Below are 23,497 nucleotides of genomic sequence, written 5' to 3' on the forward strand. Positions count from 1 at the left end.
TCGAGTTTGGACCGATCAAATTCATATGCCTCAATTTCAAGAGAAATTGGGGGAATTGACTCGGAAAACGGTCCATGGGCGTCAATATATTACTCTTGTGGCCGCACTAACCATGGCATAGACAACTCTGCCAGGGTGTTGAGAGGCCTGATTAATTCAATTCTCAAACAGCAGCCAAAGTTGATCCTTCACTTGACTGTAACACTAGAAAACATCAAAAGAGATCGATTCGACAGTCCAAATGATTTTACTGCTCTCTCGGGAGTCTTATTCAAGATGTTGAAAGACCAAGCTTTTGTCCGGTCATATCTAGTGGTGGATGGCATTGATGCATGTTCGTCTGACGATGAAAGAAAGGACGGCGACTGTCTCAGCGACTTGCTACGGCTAATCATGGCGACTGAAAATATTCCAGATAAAATTAGGTGGCTCGTATCCGCAGATATAAATCATCGCGTCAAAACCGACTTGGTAGAGGCGGGACATTTTCGATATATCGTTTTAGAGCAAGCTTATCAGGTGCTCGAGCTCAAGGAAGCGTTTCATCGAAGCGTCAATTCCATGGTTGATGAGCTGGCACTAGAGAAGGGATATTCTGAGGAAATCAAAACGGAAATTTCGCGAATTATCAGCGAAAAATCGAAAGACAATGCCCTATGGGCTGTTACGGCTTGCGCAACTCTCCGAAAAGAAGATAACTGGTATGCAGTTGATGTCCTCAAAGAAATGCCTGCAGAATTGAATGGGCTGTACGAATATGCACGAGTCAATATGGCGAAGCTTCCTCGCCATGATCCCGAATTTTGCAAATCAGTGCTTTCAACCATGGCCGTTGCGTACCGCCCCCTTCTGATATCAGAGCTGGCAAGATTCGTAGATCTACCGCCACAAGTCGATCTAATGAGAATACTCGACAGGTGCCGCCCATATCTGGAAGTTCAATCAGGCAAGGTCAGGTTTGCAGATCCAACAGCTCGGCAGGAGGCGTGGAATTATCTGCGAAATAACCCCCTTGAATTCTCCGAGGCACACTCTCTCATCGCTAGAAAGGCCCTTGAATGGTTATCGGAATACTTCAACACGGCCACTTTGGGCGTACCCAACCTTAACTCTGCTAGAAATCAGAGCGATGGGGCGAACTTTTCCAACAACTATGGAGCTATTCATTGGCTAATGCATCTTCTCAATGTGAAGTGTTTTAGCAGAGATGATAAAACAACAAATGCGGTGGTTTTCTTCATGCAAAATCATTTCTTACTCTGGCTAGATACAGTAATCTCTGCCGGTCTTCATACTGATGTTGCTATCCTGATGAAGAAGCTTGACAGATTTTGGACCGTGAGTGGCCCAATTAGCCTAAAGATAGCTAAGGTAGTCGAAATTTTAAAAATGATAACTAACTGTGGATTTAGATACAATTGAGGGAAGAACCACGCATACAAAAGAAGCCATGCAAGGACAAACGACGGAAGGGGGTAAAGAAAAACCAGTTGACGAAATGGACTGAAAAACTGGGGAATCAGCGCTTCGTTCTTACTTTAATTCAGGATGCCCTCCAAATTATTTATTCTCATAAATCTGGAAACAGTGTTTTCCATACCAACCCCAACAGCGCCATATTTTATCCGGAAGAAAGCGTTTTGAAACAACATTGGGTGGCCGAGAATAACGATTGGCTAGTTTTGCCACCAGAGACAGCACAAAATTGGAGCGACAACTCTCTCGCTCTGGCTAACCGAAGTGATGTCGAGAGCCTTGCCTTCTCTCCAGATGGAAAACTTTTGGCATCGGGATCCGATGATTCGGCCGTTCGCGTATGGGACGCTGAAACGGGAGCCGCGCAGTTGATGTTCGAAGAGCACGGACGAAAGGTGGTGTGTCTCACTTTCTCCTCCAATCGCCAATTAGCGTCTGGCTCAGAAGACGGGGTCATTCACATTTGGGACATGAACACAGGATCTCGTCATAAGACGTTGCTATGCCAGAAATACGGCCTATTGTGGGATATTCGGTTTTCACCAGATGGCGAACACTTGCTAGTAGGCACAGATATGGCACTTCTATTGTGGGATGTTTCTTCCAAATTGGATGGCCCTGTGGCAAAGGAGCCTAAAATACTCGAGGACAAAGGTCCTGTCCGTGCTGTGGACTTTTCTAAACAGGGAAGGTGGATAGCATCCTCCAGCATCAAGACTGTGAATATTCGGGATGGATTCAACGATAATGCATTGCGGAAATCGCTACTTGGCCATGAAGACGATGTTAAATGCGTTGCATTCTCACAGGACGAAAAACACCTTGCTTCAGGCTCGCGTGACAACACTATCAAAATTTGGGATTTGGAAACCGGACAGGTTGTTAGGTCTTTTGACTGTGGAAATATCGTCAATGGGGTAGCATTCTCACCAAATGATCCCTTCATCGCCGCAGGATCTGGCACAGAGGTCTGGCTATGGAGATTTAATGAGAGCAAAGATCCCAGCTATGTGATGAGGGGACACACGAAGGAGGTGACAGCAGTTGCCTTCTCAAGGCAGGGGCATCTTGCATCAGGGGCTACCGACAAGATTATCTGGCTATGGGACTCGGAGCGCAACATGAGCAATGGTATGAACGCTCGGAAAGAGCCCAACAAGGGTTATCCTGTTAGGTGTATAGCCATGTCTTCTGATGGTAAATATCTGGCATCATCTACCGACACAAATATCTGTCTCTGGGACGGGACTACAGGCCGACCGACAAAACCTCACGAACTTCTGGAAGGAGGGGTATTGTCCATCTCGTTCTCACTTGACGGGGGACGACTGGTTTCATCTTCAAAATACGGCACTGTGACAGTTTGGGATGTAGCTAGCGGAATGCTATGCCACAAATTCCGGGGTCACTCAGATTATGTTACGTCTGCCACCTTCTCTCCCGATGGTAACCAAGTAGCCTCAGCATCCGATGACTGTTCTGTACGAATCTGGAAATGCCTTGCAGAAGTAGAAAAAGAAAAGGAACAGAATGAGGAGGAAGACCGAGAAACGATTCTTCTGGGCCACAGTAAATTTGTTACCACTGTCGCTTTCTCGCCCAATGGAAAGTTCCTAGCTTCAGGGGGTGACGATTCAAGGCTGATGATGTGGGACCTCGCGTCCCTGCAGCTGAAGTGGGAAGCTTTTGATTACTCGGGTGGCATTGAAAGCATTGTGTTCTCTCACGACTCTTCTAAAGTTGTGTCGCGTTCCAGTGATAAAAGTATCCGAGTCTGGAATGCAGGAACTGGAGTTTGCATTCAAGGTCCCATAAGGACTCAAGAAACAGAGCGTTCCGTTGGGTTTGACATCGGGATGCCAGAATACTTCTTGACTGAGTTTGGAGCTGATCCTTCTACCCTCGGCTCTTCTGCCTTTTTTAGCCAAGAGTCTTTCAAGGGCAAACGGTATGGCATATCGATAGCCGGTGACTGGATCACTTGGAATGGCAGAGAGATCATCCCCATCCCGGATATGTATCGACCTACGGCGTCATGGGTGCAGGGCAACACTGTGGCTATCGGGACCAAGTCGGGCAAGGTGTTGCTGTTTAGGTTTCGCCCAAATGTAGAACCACCGAACTGAAGCCGCTTACGGGCAGGATCTCATACACAATACTCGTGTAGGTAGATTTAACTCAGTCTTTCTCTAATAATTTCTTATGTAGAATGGAATAAATTGCTCTTGTTCTCTTTACGATACATTTTGCAATGCCTCAGCGTGACAAGTCGTGACAAAATTCAGGCTGCTCTTGCCTCTGTATATCCATGCCATCAATATCGGAGCAACCATCTAATGCGGCAGGAAATATCATCGCCTAATACGTACCATTCAACTGTGAAACATAAACACCAAGACATCAATCTTCAGCGCAACACTTACACTTCCAGCCATCCCTGTGATCATTTCTCTCCAAACATCAATCATACAAGCATCACAACAAACTCGAAGCGAAACAAAGACCATATCAAAACAGCGCCGCCGCCCGTAAAAGATTCTCCCACCATCGCCTCATCCGCATTATACAATGTCCGTGGTATCACTGCACTGTAGGCAGCTATAGGACGAAGCCTACGACCAGGTCAAGGACATGTATCCATACTTGGTCACGCGGTACGAGGCGATACTGGACAAGGACCTGGAGCGCATGAATGAAGCGCCGCGGATAGCCACGCCCGCTGGGATGCTCCCGCAGATTTCGAGCAACTGGGGGGTCAGGTTTGAGCAGATGGGCCATTTGTTGTACAGGTGGCTCGAGACCACGGACTTTGTCAACTCGGACGAAACTATGGTGGCTCTGAGGCACCATCTGGAAAGGTCGTGGGATATGATGCAACATCCGCTGCCGTGGACATGCATCTGCTATGGTTTTCAAGCAAGCACCAAAAATCCAAATCTCAATCCCTTCATACAAAAGAGCACTCGCTGACCTAAACCCGTATAGTTCCTCTCAAAGTCCAAAAAAGCAAAGCGAAATATCCGCAGCCTCCTCGCGCGCATCATCAGCAGAATGGGCTATTACGTTCGCCTAGCACGACTCATCCCCGAGCATCCCTCAGATGACAGGGAGCATCTCCGCGAGCTGATCCGCTTTCTGTACTTCACGATCCTGCATTTCGGCATCCTCCTCGTCGCGAGCCCGGGGATTCGCAGTTATGCTGGCGTCGCGGCAAAGCTCAGGGCGGACCTGCTGTCAAACGAGAAAGAAATTACCGTTTTCAAAGCGACATGGATCAAGAGAAAGCTCGACGAGGCCCCGGCTTCTGTCGAAGAGGCCAGAGATTCCGATACCAGTACAAGTACACGACATGGTGACATGGAGTCTGGCTCAGATGCAAGCACTTTTGGTCATCCAGCAAGTCCTGGTCAACTTGTCAGTCCTCTCAAACATCCCAGTCCTATTAAAATTACATATACTGGTCAAGCTGATGATTGTGCTCCATCTGCTAATCCTGCTGAATCTGCCAGCCCTGTGGTCCAGTACTTCCACCCCCGATCGCCGACTGAAAGCATCTGCAATGGCCGCCACTTTTGTTAACCGAAGCATATCCAGCGCCGGATATTGCCAGACGACAAAGAAAGACATAGAAAAGAATGCTGCTTCGGATCTTTGTAATCGTGGAGCCGCCAACCTCACGTATGCGCAGCGTGGTTTTGATCAATGTGGCCTAAGCTTTGGCTATAGCGTTTATCTACATTGTTTCTCTAGCATTCAATAGCATAATAGCAAATAAACTTGACTCTTCTTGACTAACGACTTGCCTTGCTTCTGCCAATCAAGCTGTAGCGCGATGACATAGCTTCTTCTGCTTGTTGCCGTTCACAGGCCACCAGAACCCACGTCATTCTACAAACAATTGCACATATCTCAAATCACTTTGATGCACAACCAAGGCAGTGACAACATGGAATTAATTGCATAGCTTCTCAAATCTCAGACTGGTACCTGTTTAAACCCACTTGTATTTTGCTTCCATCAAGTACAGAGCTCCCTTTTTTGCCACCAACCGTGGGGGTATCTAAGCACATAATACTGCGCAACATCTCTCTGCCGCGGTAAATTCTTTCATTATCTCAAATCTTAACGTGGGCACTGCACAAACAAAAACAGAACGACCTGTTCACTCATAGTCGCTCATGAACTCTATCATGGATGAGCCGGGGTGAGAGTCGCCGCAGCATGGACAGATCCTATCGTCGTCACTATCCCAGACCGAATCTTCAATCTCATATCCGTTGAGTCGGGAGAATTGGATCCACATGCGCTTGTCCGATTCGCGGGTGACGGGAACCTTCTTCCAGATGACTCTCTTCTCGTCGCGAGTTGATGGAGGATGGCCTTCCTCGGAGGGAGCAGCGGGTAGAGCGCCCACCTTGTGGTAGCCTTCAAACGAGTGCAGGTGGAATTGTTCTTCATCGTCGTCTTCACCGAGTCCAAGGCCTTCTTCTTCCATTTCGTCCTTGAGGTCCTTGTATGCCCTGATCACACGAGCGCACCAGTTGTCTCCCGAGAGGCTCTGCAAACCTTTAGGGTGGGCGATGAAGGCAGCAGATGCATCAAGATAGAGGCCTTCATCCTTCACCAGACCACTCAGTTCGGCAGAGGCCTTCATACCAACGTCGTCAAAAGGCATCCCTGTCACCTGAAGTTCATTCAAGGTACATCCCAGCTCGTGAGAGGCCACTTCGTGAAGCTCGGATCCGGAAAATGGCAGCAAGGAATCTGAAAAGTTGACCAAATCCAGTCGCAGAGATGACAGAGACGGAAGAAGTCTTGGTCTTGGATTCTTCTTGTCCTTGTAAGCCGGGTCAAACGGCGCACGAAGAGCCAGGAGGAAATCTATGACTTGGTTCCAGGTGTAGCAGCGAAAGCCGCCGCGAACAAGAGGCGACTCCTTTGGGCGCATGTGAATCTTGAGGGGTTGGTCCTTCTTCAGGTCTGGATGATAGTACTTTTCCAGCTTGTGCCTGCGACGCTGGTCATCGTAGTAACGGGCAATGACACGAAGGTTGACATGCAAGATTTTATGCCGAAAGTGGAAGCTGAGCTCGCTGAAGTTACGCAGAGCTTGAGGGGTGGTGAAGACAAAGTGGTTGGACTCCCAGAGGAATCGAGTGCCTTCGGCGTGCATTGCTTTGCACGTAGCCAGGAAGTGGATGGCTATCTGGTTGCCTCTCTTCTTCTCTTCTTCCGTAAGGTTTTCAACCGTGGCAGGACTGAGCGGGTCAATGATTGGATATTTGCTCTTCATGGCAAACTTGAGAATCCGCAAGAGGACTTCCGTTGGTAAGAATGGCGAGGCCGAGTCACCGGGGCCGGCGGCAACGGAAGACCGGGTCTTGCGCCGCGTGGGGTCATTTTGATTCATATGACTCTGCGCCAAAGGCGACCAAGAGATTCCGTTTTCACGAAGGATTCGCTTGAGTCTCATATTCTCCTCGACGAGAATCTGGTTGGTCCGGCGGAGGGGATTATTGTAGGCAGCCCATGCCTGGTCCTCTTTATCGCGGCATTCCCACGGAAATACGAGCTGCGAAAGAATGTGAATACTTGATCTGCGAAACCAATGTGGCGGGGCGGCGTGTCCTTACCTGTCCACTCATCTTGCTGCGATGGAAATGATGAAATGACGATACGGGAGAAGGCGTTCAACCGAAGATACGTAGTGCGGCAACAATTTTCTCAAATCAAATCTCAACAATGGAAAAGCACCTGACACACAAGTCGACTGTAGTACGAAGCTGCTGATATGCCGGAATGGGAATAGTCCTCTTGATGATTGATAGCTGGCACAAAGACACACAATGAAACAATGGCAAAAGAAGAAAGGGAAAAGCCTTGTGAGGAGTGAAGTTGAAGTGAAAATTGGAGGGATGGAGGGGGGGAATTATGGCACAAGCAGCCAGCCTTGTGCGACTTAACGCCAGCTTTACTTCAACCCTCCGGTCCGGCGCAGTGAATAAAAGAGATGCCGGCTCCCGGAGCGAGCTGCTGGACAGGTGGCGGGCGAGAAATGGGAAACAATTGACGGTGATTCAATGATGAGGGAAACCCGCGGGTCAGGCAAACTGGCAGCAGGCAGGGCACCCAGGACCAGCTGGCGGGCGATTGGGGAGAAATAAATAGGCAGATTGGGGATGAAATGGAAATTCGCCGGACGACAGAAGCCCAAAGCGGACAAAGAAGATGAAGATAAAGCGGGAGAGGCAGAGGGTGAAGAGGATAAAGAGGATAAAGGGAAATGAAAGAAAGGAGAAATTCACTTGGCTGGCGAGAAGACGCAGGCCGCACAACCCGGACGTCGAGGAAGGAGAAAAAAGGTTGGGAGCTGCCCAACTCTCAACGAAGAGGGACTGACTCGACGGGCTCCTGCCACGAGATAAGCGGCCGCCACTTTCCCAGCGTTCGGAATGGCAGCTGGACTTTATCCGCTGTGCCAGTTATTGCAGCACGTCGTGCCTGCCGCAAATCGCTGGTGGGAATAACGGCGGGAGAATGGCGCGGGGAATGGGAAGGACCGGCGTCAATTACGGCAACCGCGGCGGGCTTGGTTGTTGCCGAAGGTGAGAGAGGAAGCGATATCAGGTGACGATTGACCGTCAGCACGGCAGGATCGAATACTGCTTTGACCGTACGATGTGACCCCTGTGAGAGTGCTTCGATTGTAATTAAACGTCGAGAGGAATTAATTGACTGCCCTGGCAATTGCAATTACACCCAGGCCGGAGACTAGAGAGCCTCGACTAGCCTCAGTAAGTAATTGTTGCTATCGTTGAGACGGCTATCTGGATCGGGTATTTATGCATATATGATGGTGCTTGATTCGCCCGTTGTCACTCCAATTCCAGCCATCAATGTCTCAGGTCCTGAATTCGGTTCGCACGTGCACAGTACACGACTGGGCTCTGTGCCTGAATCACGGACAAACAGGGTTGCCGAAGCTACAGTATTATTACTGATCGATGCGACTACTCCGTATGGCGGCTGGGCGGCTTGATCCCGAGAGGATGGGTGCCCGTTTCAAACACGATAAGCTCTAGGGTAGCAGCGCCAACCTCGGACGACATCGACGATGATATATGTCATGATTTTGGCTTCGACCCGGTTTCGAACTGCAAACTTGATTACCATCAGATGACCTGATTCGAACTTGCATAAGCTGCAATACTGCTAGGACAACATATAGCGCTGTGGCCAAATCACCATCTTCCTGACGTCATGTTCCAGGCCATTTGTAGCAGCCATCGCCTCATGCTCCTGATTTTACGTACATATGATGGATGTGGTGTATCATAGACCCTATGGCACGCAGCTCACCCGCAGCGGTATCTTATATAACAAGCGGCCAAGTAAGTTGAAAGTTCAGTAAACTTCAGCATTTCAATTATTATACTCTCCCCCCATAGTATATACCATTAATAGCAACTGTTTCCGCAACAATGGCAACCGCTGGCGCAACTTTCGGTGATAAGCCCGCCGACCCGTACACCAAAGTCAACAAAGATGAAGTCGAGCTGGATATCAAGGTGACGGATCTCGTCGATTTCATCACCAAATGCAAATTCGGCATGATGACCACCATTGAGGCGTCGTCACAGAACAATCTAGTCTCCCGCTGCATGGGTCTGGCTGCAACAGTAGGTGGAGGCGACCTTTACGCTACATAGCCCAACTAAGAACTGACTTCTATAAATAGGAATCCGGGGGCATTGATCTCCTTTTTCACACAAACACCGAATCCGGGAAAACCCACGATTTGTCCAATGACCCCCACGTCAATGTATCTTTCATAAATAGCTCTGGCGAGTGGGCGTCCATCTCAGGCCAGGCTAGCGTTGTGACGGATCGTGAGCTGGTGAAGAAGACGTATAGTAGAGAGCTGAAGGCATGGCTCGGCGATCTTGACGACGGAGTCCATGATGGGTCTGAGAATGATCCTCGCATTGGCATTATCCGTGTCAAGACGACTACTGTGACATATTCGCTGCAGGCTGGCAACTTCATTAGCCGTGCCGCCGAAGTCGCTCAGGGGGTTCTTACGGGAAAGCCTGCTCAAGTGAATAAACTCCGGGAGATCTCGGCTGAGGAGGTTGGTAATTGGCGTGCCTCAAACGTCTGAATCAGTTGGAAAAGTTTGAAAACTGGAAAAAAAAAGTCTCACATGTATTCTTATCATCAATGTTATTCATGAATTAAAATGGCGTCTCGTATTTATAACCTTTATCGTATCTTTCACTGCTTTCCGTACTCCTCCTGCCATATTCTGTCCCACTTCTCCTTATCCACAGCAAATTCACGGACGTAATCGCGTTCAAGTTCGTGGGCTCTCCGACCCAACAGAACAAGGCTGTGCAGAGGCGGACCCAGCTCCTCATCCGCAGAGCAAAGCTCTTCCAGTGTTCCTGAAACGAACTTTTCCGTCTTGCCTCCCACACGAGCTGCGCCAATGGCCAAGCTGTCCTTGGTGTAGACACCTTCTTTGCGTTCCTCTTCGATCTCGAGCATCTGTTGCGCGCACTGCCCGACGGTCATGTATCGAGGAGGCTCGTAGATGAGTCGGCCTCGGGCCATGTTCTCCAAGCTCTGCTCCTTGACTTTGATGTCGACGAGGACCAATGTATGCAAGCCAATGTCACGGTTCTCCTTTATCCTGTCGTAGAACGAAGAGGGTTTCCATGTATCGGTGAAAAAGACCATGGAGACGGTCTGTCCGAAGTTGTACAGCTGAAGACCGCAAGCACCAATGCCGGACATGATAGAAGCATTCGGCACGGTTCGCACAGGGATGGATAGCTCGCGAGCTCGGATAACGAGATCAGTGTGTGTAGTCGCTCTAGATTTATACTGTCAGTCAAGCCATAGACTTGGTCGAGGTAGAACCAACCCAAAGGGGTCTCCAACAACGCAAAAGGCGACATCTTCAGTTTGCGCATTCCTGAGAATCTCGTCGCTGTTTGATTCGACCATCTCGCGGTCGGCGATGGTTATTGATCGTCCATAGTAGTTTTCCTACTTTGAGAGTCAGCGTTAGCTGTTTTCCTCAGCAAACCATATTGTGCATGCATACCAGGACAGACTGGTCCACGAGCAGAATGCTTGTGTAAGCCTCGAGGTAGACGCGAGAGGCCTTTTTGACCACCTCGAGACCCTTGACGGTGATATCCGTCTCGTCAGAGAGACCCAGACCAACGAGGTACAGCATATTGACTCGATTAACACATGCAGATTGTTGTATGAATTGGAAAAGTCCTTCTCGGAGCTGCCCCGCGGTGGGGTTGACAATTTCTTATCTTAGCGCCGGTTGACCCTTGTCTGCTGCTTACTGCCAAAAGCTTCGGCGATCTTGGTGTCGCGTCTAAATCTGCCGTTTTTAAGCCGTTTCCTATTCCTGCATCTATTTTCAACGACGCAATTCACCAGCCGACAATGTCTGATTCAAAGAGCAAAAGCGCCTACGGTGTGGCGGCATCGGATACTGATTTCCGAAAGAATTGGGATCTGGACGAATATGCTGCGAAAGCCAAGGAACGCGAGGCCAAGGAGAGGGAAGAAGGCAAGGCGCGTTACGAGGCCAAACTCGCCGGCAAGAAGTATCACAAGCCCATGACGGGCAACGAGACGTATACATCAGCAAGGCGAAATATCATCGATGTGAGCGCACAAGTTGGAAAGACGCAGCTAGTGCCTGCGGGATCGGGCGTTGGTAAACGAGGCAGAGGTGCTGGTTTCTACTGCGAGGCCTGTGATCTTACGTTCAAGGACAACCTGCAATGGGTTGAGGTATGTATATGAATCTTTGACGGAAGAACGAGGTTGTAATTTGGGACTAATTGAGTACGTGTAGCACTTGAATACGATGCAGCATCTGCTCAACACAGGACAGACCACCGAAGTCAAACGAGCGACTGTCGAGGAAGTGCACGAGCGAATCGAGTTCTACATCCGCCGGAAAGAAGATCTTGAGAAAGAAAAGGCCACTAGCTTACATGACAGACTGCAGCTAAGAGAGGAAGAGATGCAGAAGGAGGCAGAGGAGAAGAGGAAGAAGCGCAAGGAAGAAGCAGAGAAGAAGCGCCAGGAGAAGGAGCAGGCGGCTAAGGTGAAGACGGAGTACGGCGACGATGTGCGTATTGAAGGGGAGCATGACGAGGACGATATGATGGCGCAGATGGGATTCACCGGGTTTGGATCGTCGAAGAAGTGATTTATCGTGGATGAGAGAGAATGATGGCTTATGATACCCAGACGGGAGGCGTTTTGACGATTGGAAGTAGCTGGAACAAAGCATGGCCTGAGGAGAGGCGGAACACTAATGACGGAACACTGAATAAGCGGCATATACCTGTACATATTCAAGCATAGTAATGATCAATATTCAAGATATTCAAGCATGGAAGCAGCCAAAATCAGAAACAATCTCCAAATCCCACCGGCCATCCAGGTTCAAATGCTGGGGGTCGTGTGCCACCCAGCCGGCGCCGGAATAGCGGACCTCGAGCCCCGCAGCCCTTCTGGGAAGCGCTGACCCCATCCATGATAGGCCACTTCCGCCCGTATCGAGCGCCTAAAGCCGGTCTCTCCTCCTCTTAGACCTTGGGCATTCTTGCAATACGACAGCTTCTCCCTTGTCTTCCCACCCACGAGAGAGCATCGCATAAACCCCATTCCATCCGAACATATTCTACCATCAGAAATCTCCTCATCACAACCATGGCGTCAGCTGGAGCCGCCGCCGCGTCGCTGCTGAAGCGGCAGCTCAAGGAAATGCAGACGGGCAAGGACCTCCCAGGCATCTCATGCGGCCTCGTCAACGACAACAACATGTTCGAGTGGGAAGTCATGCTCATGATCAACGACGACTGCAAATACTACGGCGGTGCGTACTTTATCCTCTCTCCCTCTCCCTTTCTCCTCCCAGCTTTTTTTTTTTTTTTTTTTTTTTAGACAAAGTGAATCGGGGAAGCTGATTTGTAACTCGGTTTCTAGGAGGCAACTTTCGTGCTCGACTTGCTTTCCCCGAAAACTATCCTCACATGCCGCCCTCGCTCACGTTCCAAGACCCGATCCCCTTTCATCCCAATATCTACGAAAACGGGAAGCTGTGTATTTCCATCTTGCATCCTCCTGAGGAGGACCAGTATGGGTACGAATCTGCGTCTGAGCGATGGAGCCCGGTGCAGACCCCCGAGACCATCCTCCTCAGTGTAATCAGCTTGTTCTACAGCCCGAACGAAGAGAGCCCTGCGAATGTCGAGGCAGCGAGGATGCTGCGTGAGGAGAAGGAGGGCAAGCACAAGGACTATCGGAGACGGTGTCGGAAGTGCGTGAGGGAGAGTCTGGGAGAGGACTAGAGGCGGAGGGAGTATACATATGGGCCAACGTGTGCGTGTACGCGCTGGTGAGGTGGGTTATTATTCCTCTTTTATTAGTATTAAAAGTGTGGATGGCGTTTATTAAGGGCTGCGGCGTCCTGATTGTTTTGCATTATTTGGCGTCTTGGAGATGCCTGGTACCGTTTAAGAGCCTGGGCAGTGCTTCACTCATTGATGGCGAGATAGCAGCAGCATGATAAGATGGAGGTTTGTCAATAGTGACAGAAACATATAAATACATCAAGCCCATTCGGCATTGGCAGTTTAAAGAGTCCCCGTTTCATTCAAGTCAACCCTATGACTTGTTAGCTACCCCAATCAATGGCCCAACAACGCTGTCCCATTCTTCGTCCCAGCGCCGTGAGCCTTCCTCAATGGCACCTTTCTTTAAATGGGCCAGCTCCTGTGCGCCCTCCAAGCTCAGCAGCCGCTTCAAAATCTCAGTGAGCTGCGGTACTGTCTCGAAGCCACATCCATTATGCCCTTCCTTGACTAGCTCGCCAATGCTCTCAAACCCAGCATAGGCGGCCACGGGAAGGCCCGCTCCAAACATGTCCACCACCTTCATCGGCAAGTCGACTCCAGAGCTGGATTTGTGGAGAGAGATGCCGAGATCGGCCGAGGCGAGGAGCGAAGCATAGTCTCGATTAGAAAGCCAGGCGCTGAGAACCCGAATGCCGGGAAGTTTACCGCCGTTTTGGAGCTCCTTAATCTTTTCGAGGTAGGCTTCTCTCTGCGGACCCTTTCCAGTGATGATTGCCAGGATGGGGGGAATGTCGTCCTGGTCCGAGGCTGGCGTGGCGTAGGCGACCAAAGCATCTAGGAGCATGCCAAAGTCTTCATCTGCTGTCCAGGAGGTGCTGCTTACAATTAGGCGAAGAGAGCCGTCGACGATGTTCTTGGCATGGCTTTTCGTCTCTGCCAGGCGCGAGAGAAACTCCAATCGGGCTTTGGGGGAGGTGATGGGCTGAAAGATCTTGGCTGGCCGGTCGTGAAGCGTGTGGACGGGGTTCTTGAGATTAAATCGACCTCCAGCTTGAAGCTGCTTCGTCATGGCATCTGTGACTGCGAGATTTGCATCTCCCAAATGTCGCCCCAGATTGATCTCGTAAAATCTATAAAAAGGTACAAGAGGGCGGAGTAGAGACTTTTGAGCCAGGATGGTGTGGCCATAATTGTGCCAGTCGACGATGACTTTGCTACCACGAACCCATGAAACAAAAAGAGCTACGTGAAACGTAGGGATGGAAGGGGGATTCTGCGAACTCGTTAGAATGAATTTGATGGGGATGGTAGGTAAGGTCAGAAAGAGTTGGGGCTACCTGAATGATGATCCACTGAGCCGGGGGAGCAGTGTACATGAGCGTTATGAATAGCGTCCAGAACTGCTGAATGACCTTGCTGGGGATGTTGAGGAAAAAAGGCAGCGTTCCCCAGGCAATCCATTCTGGCTGAGGAGCGAGAGGATAGACAGTGACGTTGGGATTGCCGATGAGGTCGGGATGTCTGGCCGTCTCTATGAACCCAGAATAAGCACCCGTGTTTATGTAGTGGCCAAAGACTCGAATTGCTTACCCTTGTATCCGATAATGTCGACTTTCTTTCCATGCTTGGCAACGCTGAGAGCATGGTATTGCATGCGTGGGCTTCTCCCAATATCGCCCACGACTAGAATCTGGATGTGCTCATCCTTTGGGTTCTCAGCGGGTTGATAGCGGGTGGGAATGATATCAAGGGATTTCTTGCCCAGCCATAGGACGAAGCTCCAAAATTGGAACAGGCAAATGACGGCCAAGCCACCGAGGATTGTAGATATGGCAAATGAGATGTAGTAGGAGATGGACATTTTGGGCAAACCGGGTCTTGGAGGCGCAGGCTCGAGTTCAAAGCTTTGAGCTAGAGGTCTAGTGACAGCTGTCCAGTCTCTAGGGCTGTATCTCTAATAAAGCTCTCTCTGCCCTTACTCGGAAGACGCCTCGATGCAAAAAGAGAGATTCTGAGGCCTCAGAGAACGCTGCATGAGGGCAAATCGCAAGCTGGGCTCATTTACCAAGCGATATCTGGTGGTTGGCGTCGCAAATGAGCTGCTGGCATATGCGATTCGCAGTGTTTGCACCGCCTCAAGCTCAATGCCAAGCTGTGCTTCTGATAACGCCATTGGGACTTTTGAGCTGTGGCGCGTGGATGCGATGTGGCTGGTGAGGGGCTGTCGTCATTTCAAGTCCCTGAATGTGATAAGCGCCACATGCAATGGAGATCGTGGGGACGGGGCAAAGGGCCAATCAGTGTCGTCGAGATGCAAGACATTGGATACTACCTTGTGTTTTTCGATACGTGGGAATGCCGTGAGATCTTGGTAGATTTGCGGTGTCCGGCAGTTGTAGGGACCGGCCTCGCCTTGATGCTGTTGTACCTGCGCCGAATTGAGCACCTGTATGAACAGGCGAACAGGCATTGAGGTGGTTGGTTTATGCCACTATTGCCGCTAGACAATTTGATAACTCATGTTGCACTTAATGCTCTCATCACGAGGCATGAATTAGGTTTCAACCCGCTGCGTTAGGCCGGGACTACTAGAGGGACGCTGCTGATACCTTCCCGTTTGGACGTCCGCGTTATCGCTTAGACGGGATGTCATGTTCCCTCGCCGATCTGCTTGAATTTATAGGAGATTTTCTTCCCAACCAACCAACCAACCCAGAAGTGCAGCACGATGATCCGTCCCGATGCCTTTGTAGATGCTGTACATACTTGTACAGGATTCGCCTTTAGCACATGCCTTTTCTTGAAACATTTTCAGACCGCCCCATTGCGTCACTGCTATGCCTGCAGCACTTGGCAATTTCATCTCATCTCATCTGTCTCACTTGTCGTTGGTGCGCGCATCAATCAATATTACTACCATCAAGCACCAACAGCCAGCGGGAGTCCCTCACACCCTCGGCCGTGGTGTGACGGTACCTGCCGCTAATCCCGCGCTGATAATCGTCCACACACACTACAGGTAGGTACATGTATCTAGCACTAGAGGTAATCTCTCACTGGCTGTGTGCTGGAGAGACCCCCAAAAAGCCTCCACGTGCCCCCGCAACCCTCCTGAAGTCGCTCGAATAGCGCCTCTGTGGCACCTTGGCAGCGCCGGCTGGAGTACCTGATTTTTTTTCTCCAAGTTCCAGGTCGCCTTTTCTCGTCTGTGCTTGTTTCCCCTATTTGGCCTGCCCAGCTTGGCTCCATCCGCTGTCTGTCTCTCTTGACAACCCAGGCTGGGGGGAGGGGGACCGTCTCTCAACTTCGAACTTCGCACCTCCACTCGTGCCGATTCCTCGAGACCGCCTGTGTCGCGCCAATTGCCTTGTCTGGCATCTTCCAGACGCTGCATGCGGGTGTTGTTGGCTGTCTGCGAGACGCATCTCTCGTAGCGACGCGATTGTCCGCGGCTTGGGCCTCGCAGCAGGAACCAGGTTCCTCGGCTCGACGACATCGAAGCGACCTGTCCTTTCGTTTTGCCGACGATCGATCGACCTCCACACAATGGAAGCCTCGTATTCCCTGCCGTCGTCGGCGTTGCCGCACGCTCACCGGGCTCACACTCAGCCGGCATCGCTCAACACCTGGCGGATGACGGTGTCGAGCGAGAGCCTGCCCTCGCAGCTGGAGGACGACGAGCACCGGGGCCGGGATCACGATCACGATCACGATCACGATCACGACCATGACCATGACCATGACCATGACCATGATCACGACCACAATTACGACCATAGCCACTCCCATTCCCACTCTCTACCGCGCTCGCAGGTGTTTTCCATACCGCCGCCGCTACCCTCTCCCTCGCACTTGCACGCGCACTCCTTCAGCTTCCCACGCCATGGCCGCACTGGCTCGCAAACATCCAATGCAAGCTCCACCACGCTACAAGAGAAGCCGTCGATAGGGGGCACGGGGATCCGGGCTCAGGCAAGGAGGAGCCGCTATACACCAGAAGTAATTGACGAATCGGTTCACGATGACCATGACCACGACCACGACCATAGCCATGATCATGTCCGCAGCCATTCTCATTCTCATGCCCACAACCACTCTCACTCCCATTCCCACTCTCATGATCATAGCCACGACCATGGTCATAATCATAAACATGACCATGACCACCATGGCCATGATCACAGCCATGAGGTCGGCCACAACCATAGTGCCGAGCGGTCTCTCTTTACCAAAGCAATCCTTCCCTACACTGTTGGATGGCCTATTCTTTATTCTATAGTAGCGGAGAAAGATTCAAGGCGGATTTTTTACTTCATGTCGTACGTTTACGCCCATTTTACAAAGATTCATGAGGAAATGGTGACTAATGCCCCAATACAGGCTCAACTTTGGCTTCATGATTATTCAAGCCTTTTATGGCTACGTGACCGATTCGCTGGGCCTTCTCAGTGATAGTATTCACATGTTTTTCGACTGCGTTGCCCTGCTCGTGGGATTGCTAGCGGCCGTCATGAGCAAATGGCCAAAGAGCCAACGGTTCCCATACGGCTTCGGAAAAGTCGAAACGCTGAGCGGATTCGCCAATGGCATTCTGTTAATGTACGTATTCATCGCACCACCTACCACGTGCTAAGCGTATGATTCTGACTCAGCTATTTGATTTAGGCTCCTCAGTGTTGAAATTGCGTTCGAGGCGTTCGAGCGGTTGTGGGAAGGGACACAAACAAAACGACTTGGCGAGCTCTTCATTGTCAGTAGCCTTGGCTTGGCTGTGAATCTGGTTGGCATGATGGCGTTTGGACACCACCATCACGGCCACGACCATGGACATGGACACAGCCATGGGCATTCTCACGGTGAAAAGCATGACCATGGATGCAGCTCAGGCCACAGCCACAGCCATGGTCATGATCATGGCCATGACAACGAAAATATGCGGGGTATCTACCTGCATGTTTTGGCAGACACTTTGGGTAGCGTCTCAGTCATTGTATCTACAGTTTTGACGAGCTTCTGGGGCTGGGCAGGATGGGATCCGCTGGCTTCCTGCTTCATTGCGGGTCTCATCTTTTTGTCTGCGCAGCCACTTGTGTTTTCATCAGCGAGGCGCTTGCTTTTGACCGTTCCAGAGGGTGTCGAGTATAACCTGCGGAACATTCTTGCCGGTATTGGACAGCAGCGAGGCGTTGTGAGCTACTCAACTCCGAAATTTTGGATGGATGATCACGGAGGCGATCAGTTATTGGGTATTGTTCATGTCACGGTGGCCCGCGGCGCTGCCCTGGAGGAGACCAAGGACCGTGTTCGGGAGTACCTGTTGAAAGAGGGCATTGATGCCGTTATACAAGTGGAAAGAGACGGAGATAATGGGTGTTGGTGTACTCGAGGACGAGCTTTAACCAACCCGCCGCAGATGTCCAAGCAATTTTAGGAGACGAGAGTCGTGCCTCGGACACGGCGGCGGGAGCAAAGCCAATTCGATGGTTGTGTCAGTGGCGGACAAAATGAATAACGAGTCACGTAGCCGTACACGCTTACACGGTGACACGGCGTCTATCGCGCGACTTGCCTGCTTCTTAGCGGTGGTTTGATGAGAGGGATTGGCTTCATATGTATAACGAATGAAGTGGGATGCTTGGCGTAAGGTGCGAGTTACGGGTTTTGCTTGGCTTTTAGGATATGTTCGTGTCTATAATTAATTCCTGATAGCATATACTAGAATTGCCTAGATACATGACGGATTTATTGTTTTCTTTCACTGGATCTTGAAGAATCGTATATACAAGTCGTTGATTGAGCTTGATTATGAGACGCCTGGACCAAAACATCGTGTACTGACCAGCGCTGAAACCACCGCCAAAGTAAGTGGACAGACATCTTGAATCAATATCATGAGGTGGAATAATATCCGGCCTTGAATGCGATAAATATCGACTGAATTAAGAAATTCGGTTGGGGTGGGAGTATCAATAAACACACTACGGCTGTCTAAGTGCTCCAGGTGAAAGCTGTGATGTAAGCACAGGAATCGTGATCATAGAGGGGTAGGAGGGGTAGGCTGTTGAGAGGCAATATTCCAAGCCTAGAATCCTTCACCTCCCACCGCAGCGAAACCGCAGGCGAACATCTGCTTCTTGTGCATCAGGCGAGTGTATTGAACAAATGAGTATGGCGATGCATCCCAATTCTAAAAATAGCGCCCGACTAATACTACGTTGACCAGCTTCCATTGACAAGGTATGGCGCCTGTTTGATTCAAAGATGGCCCGTTCAGGGCTAAATGAGGCGACGCAAATTATAGACCGGCTGTCAGCTATGCGGCGTCACCTTCAACATTAATCGCATCAGGACTCACAGCGAGCCTCGCAGCTCCGCATGGGGCAATTCTTACACCAGCAAGCACAAGAGCCGGGAATGGGTTGCACTTTCTGGCGGCGATGCACAGGAGTGTCCAGATGGCGGTTGTGCTTCGGTTTATCGGGGGAGACCACCAGGAGAGCTGAAGTTTTGCCTGCGCTTGTATGAAGAAGATCCGGACGATGCTTCGTATGTGTATGAGAGCGACGAGGATGACGAGCCTTTGGAGTACGACTCGAATGCGGATGATGAGGATGGTGATGATGCGACTGGGGAAGAGAGCGAGACCAGCTCATCTCAATCTCAGGAATCAGATACAGAGGCCGAGTATGAATGGTTTTTCAACGCCAGCGGACTCGACCCCCAGCCGGAGTACGACACCGAGTTCTTGCCACTATCTGCGCCCTACGACGAAGACGGGGGTGCGGAAGACGAAGATATAGGGGTTGATCATCACATCATGGCGCTCCCAACAGCCCGCAGATACGAACACATTGCTGGCCCGGGCTGCTGCAATCTTCGAGGCTATCACGGGGATATGATTACTCTCGACGAGATGATAGATTGTCATACCGTGCAGGGGCTCTACAAGAAGACGAAAGACTGGACACCGATGGATGACGACATGGACTTTGAGAGGGATTCAAAGAATTACTATCTTACGGGGCTCTCAGATTGCATGCCTCCGAATGGAGGAGATGTGAAATGCGCACCAATTCGCGGTGCAGCAGACTGGTTCCATGCGTCCAACCTTAGCGATACATGGAAAAATGTACGTGGCCATGCCTAGAAACATGAGAGAGATTTACCACTCTGCTAACAAAGACGATTAGCTCTTTGGATGGGGAACCTATGTGCTCCCATTCCACCCTACCTGCTTTGAAATATTCATCAGGATAAGCAAGCAGCAAATGGGCAGAGTCAGCCTCGATTCACTGATGAAGCTTGAAAGCACCGGATCCCGGAACATGTTTGGTGAACGGCATCCCGACATTGTGGATGCGAGAAACAAGGGCTGGAAGTGGAGCTGCTTGCTTGGCACGGAGTACCTCGCTGCCAATCCCGTCTTCATCTCCGGCTTTCGAGAGATTTGTGATGCTGCTATTTCTGACGCCGAGGATTTTGATAGCCAAAACAGTCCGTTTCCAGAACGGACTGAGGAGCAAGATGTTTCTGCAGAGAGAGATGATCCATTCTGGAAGTTGCCAACAGAGCTTAAGCATACGATTGCTTGGCATCTCGACTCAAGGGATATAGCTGCGCTGCGAATGGCATCTCGAGCCTTTTACCACCTCCCCATGACTTTATGGCATACATTGATGGTGCGGGAAATGCCATGGGTGTACGAAGCCTGGTGTGATGACCCTACACCGTATCCCTGGGCCATGGCAGACGCTTCTTACCTGAAGCAGGTGCGGGAGCGGGAAGAAGAATACACTGAAGAACGAACCAGGAGAGCGGATATCCTGAAAGCCAATGAGCCCGACTTTTATCCCATATGGGAAGAGAATGAGCCCAAGTTGCCGCCTGTGTCGCCCGAATTGCAAGCTCAGACGGAGCTGTTTATGGAAAAGAAGCGGGCCATGGCGCCTGTGAAACTGCCGCGTGACAGGACGAACTGGTACCAGTTGTATACGGACATTAAGGCGAATGAGGACAAGCTGAAGGGACTGCGCAACAGGAAGAGGATATGGGGGACTGTAGGAGAAATTGTGCAGAATGTTAAGAAATGCTGGGAAGAGGAGCTGGTTGAGATTAACACGCCCTTTGCTGTGATTGAGGTTGATAGCTGAGGTTCTATTACTGTATGTGTGTGTGTATTAGCGGTGCATTAGAGACTAGCTGTTTTATTCCAACTTGATATGAGTATGAGCTACGACAATGTATTTCGTGGGGGCAAGAATGAAGTATTAGAGTCGTCATTAGTATTTTCTTTGGCCTGACATGTGATTGCGCGCCGTGAGAATGACGAACGTGGGGTTGAAAAAATCCCCGCTTTTAACTTTTTTACCCCACGGGCGGTGGCTTTGACGGTGGCTGTTGGGCCGAGGGTACCGGTACATGTACATGTCATGTCACGCCTCCATCATCGGGAGGGAGAACTTGCAGACGGATTCTGAAGAGGAGGATCAAGTCGATGGAATTACGTCCTGCGAGTGCCATTTTTTGGTGTTAATTTTCGGCTGTCAATACTTATATTTACGTGTTCGCAAACAGGCAAGGACCGATACTGCCGTCACGCGGGGGGCATGGGCTTTGCGCTTTGGCCCGGCCGACGGACGGAGCAGCGAGCCGAGGTTCGAGGCGGGACCGGCTTTTGGGCGACTTGTATGCCTGTACGGCAGTATGGAATCTGGGTTTTGGGGATATGCATTAAGAGGGTATATGTTGGTGGATGAACCAGAGTGTATTGTATCTGCCACGGCGTCAAGCGTCAAGTACCATCGCAGGTTTTGTAGCATTGAATAGATACTTTTGGTGTAGTAGGAATGTAGAAAAGAGCGATATACTTCAATGACATGTGCAAATCTGACCATGTATACGTTCCTTCTGCTACCAAAGGCTGTTGGTGCACCAAGCATAATCACAAGCTTCTCCCACAGACGTCAAGAAGGCAAAAAAGGAATCTAAAACACGCATCATATGGCACCATCACGAGGGTTTTATATCTCAGAACGGCACGCCTAGCTCCCCCCGTCTCCCGAATCAATCAAACTTGGGGTTTGTCATTGCATCCCGTCGTCCGAACGCGTTCCTTCTCTCCGTTCACCCACAACCTTTTTTTAGTCCCCTTGTCCTGACAGCTGAAATGTTACATGCCATCCGCGCCGTCAAGATGCGCCGCCACAAGTACCTCCGCGCTAACTGCAGCCGCTAATCGCTCGCATGTACATGTACATCGATGTTCGGGCTATGTGCATATTAAGCAGCTTGCATTCATCTTGCTGCCCTCCAAACCTCCCATGCCCGTTTCCTACTCCTTTTCGCATTCTCTCTAATATCTGCTCTGCTCTCCTCTCCTTGTCGCTCTCCTCTCTCCTCTCCCCTCATTCTCTTTTTCTTTCTCTTCTCCTTTTCACTGAAAAAAAGATTCACAATCCCGCCATAATGTCTTCTTCCACCTCCTCTCCCGCCGAGGCAGTCTCCAACATCGCCGACAAGATTCCCTCGCCCCAAGAGGCCAAAGAGACGGCCCAGGCCGCTGCGCCCGCCGCTCAGTCCGCTCTCCTATCCCAGCTGCGCGCCCTCACGGCGGGCGGCTTTGGAGGCATTTGCGCCGTCATCGTCGGCCACCCGTTTGATCTGGTCAAGGTCCGCCTGCAGACAGCCGAGCGCGGCGTCTACTCGAGCGCCATTGATGTGGTGCGTAAGTCGGTCGCGCGAGATGGACTGAGAAGAGGCCTGTATGCCGGTGTCAGTGCGCCGCTCGTCGGTGTTACGCCCATGTGTACGTTCTTTTTCCCTTGCTTCGACCTTGTCTTGGATGTGTTTTTTGCCGAACCTCGGTATATTTTTTTTTGTGTGTGAGACATGTGTGAGCTGACGAGATGCAATAATCCAGTCGCCGTGTCCTTCTGGGGCTACGATCTCGGCAAGCAAATCGTCGGCGGCGTCTCGACCGTCGGGCCCGAAGGCCTGTCCACCGGCCAGCTCGCCGCCGCCGGCTTCCTCTCCGCCATCCCCATGACGGCCATCACCGCCCCCTTCGAGCGCGTCAAGGTCATTCTGCAGGTCCAGGGCCAGAAGCAGCTCGCGCCCGGCGAGAAGCCCAAGTACAGCGGCGGCCTGGACGTCGTGCGCCAGCTCTACCGCGAGGGCGGCATACGCTCCGTCTTCCGCGGCAGCGTCGCCACCCTGGCCCGTGACGGTCCCGGAAGCGCGGCGTACTTTGCCGCCTACGAGGTCATCAAGAAGAGCCTGAGCCCCAAGGATCCCGTCACTGGAAAGCCCACCGGCCAGCTGAGCCTGACGGCCGTTACGTGCGCTGGTGCCGGTGCTGGTGTTGCCATGTGGATTCCCGTCTTCCCCGTCGATACCGTCAAGTCCCGCCTCCAGACCGCCGAGGGCAACGTCACCATCGGAGGCGTCATCCGCGAGCTCTACGGCAAGGGCGGTTACAAGGCCTTCTTCCCTGGCTTCGGCCCGGCGCTCACTCGTGCGGTTCCTGCCAACGCAGCAACCTTTTTGGGAGTTGAGCTGGCGCACCAGGCCATGACCAAGATGTTTGGATCGAAATAATGATGGGAAGCTTGGGTCTTTTTTTC

The 23,497-nt window shown here is 51.1% G+C and overlaps 12 protein-coding genes across 12 annotated transcripts; 9 read left to right on the top strand and 3 right to left on the bottom strand.

Moving 5' to 3' along the window:
* Nucleotides 1-87: 87 nt before the first annotated feature.
* On the top strand, nucleotides 88-3,575 carry TRIVIDRAFT_10543 (uncharacterized protein; the record flags this gene model as incomplete). The annotated part of the gene is made up of 4 exons (XM_014100018.1): nucleotides 88-1,371; nucleotides 1,548-2,011; nucleotides 2,168-2,362; nucleotides 2,483-3,575. Coding segments are annotated over 4 exons (3,036 nt in total), but the record flags the coding sequence as incomplete, so codon positions are not given.
* A 469-nt stretch (nucleotides 3,576-4,044) lies between these two features.
* TRIVIDRAFT_70289 (uncharacterized protein) lies at nucleotides 4,045-5,236 on the top strand (the record flags this gene model as incomplete). The annotated part of the gene is made up of 4 exons (XM_014100076.1): nucleotides 4,045-4,053; nucleotides 4,105-4,308; nucleotides 4,462-4,890; nucleotides 4,943-5,236. 4 exons carry the CDS (start codon nucleotides 4,045-4,047, stop codon nucleotides 5,234-5,236), a joined length of 936 nt encoding a protein of 311 aa, XP_013955551.1.
* Nucleotides 5,237-5,414: 178 nt separating this feature from the next.
* Nucleotides 5,415-7,747, bottom strand: TRIVIDRAFT_81470 (uncharacterized protein; the record flags this gene model as incomplete). The annotated part of the gene is made up of 2 exons (XM_014100077.1): nucleotides 5,415-7,048; nucleotides 7,110-7,747. The coding sequence occupies 2 exons, from the start codon at nucleotides 7,119-7,121 to the stop codon at nucleotides 5,639-5,641; spliced, it is 1,422 nt and encodes a 473-aa protein (XP_013955552.1).
* A 1,152-nt stretch (nucleotides 7,748-8,899) lies between these two features.
* On the top strand, nucleotides 8,900-9,733 carry TRIVIDRAFT_83663 (uncharacterized protein; the record flags this gene model as incomplete). Its single annotated transcript, XM_014100078.1, has 2 exons — nucleotides 8,900-9,155; nucleotides 9,215-9,733. 2 exons carry the CDS (start codon nucleotides 8,958-8,960, stop codon nucleotides 9,635-9,637), a joined length of 621 nt encoding a protein of 206 aa, XP_013955553.1.
* Nucleotides 9,701-10,720, bottom strand: TRIVIDRAFT_78404 (uncharacterized protein; the record flags this gene model as incomplete). The annotated part of the gene is made up of 3 exons (XM_014100079.1): nucleotides 9,701-10,351; nucleotides 10,403-10,527; nucleotides 10,586-10,720. 3 exons carry the CDS (start codon nucleotides 10,718-10,720, stop codon nucleotides 9,751-9,753), a joined length of 861 nt encoding a protein of 286 aa, XP_013955554.1.
* Nucleotides 10,721-10,944: 224 nt separating this feature from the next.
* Nucleotides 10,945-11,722, top strand: TRIVIDRAFT_8116 (uncharacterized protein; the record flags this gene model as incomplete). The annotated part of the gene is made up of 2 exons (XM_014100017.2): nucleotides 10,945-11,298; nucleotides 11,363-11,722. 2 exons carry the CDS (start codon nucleotides 10,945-10,947, stop codon nucleotides 11,720-11,722), a joined length of 714 nt encoding a protein of 237 aa, XP_013955492.1.
* Nucleotides 11,723-12,228: 506 nt separating this feature from the next.
* TRIVIDRAFT_202082 (uncharacterized protein) lies at nucleotides 12,229-12,869 on the top strand (the record flags this gene model as incomplete). The annotated part of the gene is made up of 2 exons (XM_014100080.1): nucleotides 12,229-12,394; nucleotides 12,505-12,869. The coding sequence occupies 2 exons, from the start codon at nucleotides 12,229-12,231 to the stop codon at nucleotides 12,867-12,869; spliced, it is 531 nt and encodes a 176-aa protein (XP_013955555.1).
* A 316-nt stretch (nucleotides 12,870-13,185) lies between these two features.
* TRIVIDRAFT_52001 (glycosyltransferase family 33 protein) lies at nucleotides 13,186-14,736 on the bottom strand (the record flags this gene model as incomplete). The annotated part of the gene is made up of 3 exons (XM_014100081.1): nucleotides 13,186-14,148; nucleotides 14,213-14,406; nucleotides 14,466-14,736. The coding sequence occupies 3 exons, from the start codon at nucleotides 14,734-14,736 to the stop codon at nucleotides 13,186-13,188; spliced, it is 1,428 nt and encodes a 475-aa protein (XP_013955556.1).
* A 1,685-nt stretch (nucleotides 14,737-16,421) lies between these two features.
* TRIVIDRAFT_13190 (uncharacterized protein) lies at nucleotides 16,422-18,306 on the top strand (the record flags this gene model as incomplete). The annotated part of the gene is made up of 4 exons (XM_014100019.2): nucleotides 16,422-16,690; nucleotides 16,859-17,194; nucleotides 17,256-17,474; nucleotides 17,541-18,306. 4 exons carry the CDS (start codon nucleotides 16,422-16,424, stop codon nucleotides 18,304-18,306), a joined length of 1,590 nt encoding a protein of 529 aa, XP_013955494.1.
* Nucleotides 18,307-18,998: 692 nt separating this feature from the next.
* Nucleotides 18,999-19,394, top strand: TRIVIDRAFT_213191 (uncharacterized protein; the record flags this gene model as incomplete). Its single annotated transcript, XM_014100082.1, has 3 exons — nucleotides 18,999-19,041; nucleotides 19,099-19,112; nucleotides 19,177-19,394. Coding segments are annotated over 3 exons (234 nt in total), but the record flags the coding sequence as incomplete, so codon positions are not given.
* Nucleotides 19,395-19,563: 169 nt separating this feature from the next.
* TRIVIDRAFT_152776 (uncharacterized protein) lies at nucleotides 19,564-21,025 on the top strand (the record flags this gene model as incomplete). The annotated part of the gene is made up of 2 exons (XM_014100083.1): nucleotides 19,564-20,004; nucleotides 20,066-21,025. Coding segments are annotated over 2 exons (1,401 nt in total), but the record flags the coding sequence as incomplete, so codon positions are not given.
* Nucleotides 21,026-22,340: 1,315 nt separating this feature from the next.
* Nucleotides 22,341-23,471, top strand: TRIVIDRAFT_51973 (uncharacterized protein; the record flags this gene model as incomplete). Its single annotated transcript, XM_014100084.1, has 2 exons — nucleotides 22,341-22,680; nucleotides 22,795-23,471. 2 exons carry the CDS (start codon nucleotides 22,341-22,343, stop codon nucleotides 23,469-23,471), a joined length of 1,017 nt encoding a protein of 338 aa, XP_013955559.1.
* Nucleotides 23,472-23,497: the final 26 nt, after the last annotated feature.

Source organism: Trichoderma virens (genome assembly GCF_000170995.1).
Source record: "Trichoderma virens Gv29-8 chromosome Unknown TRIVIscaffold_72, whole genome shotgun sequence".
Classification (NCBI taxonomy): Eukaryota; Fungi; Ascomycota; class Sordariomycetes; order Hypocreales; family Hypocreaceae; genus Trichoderma; species Trichoderma virens.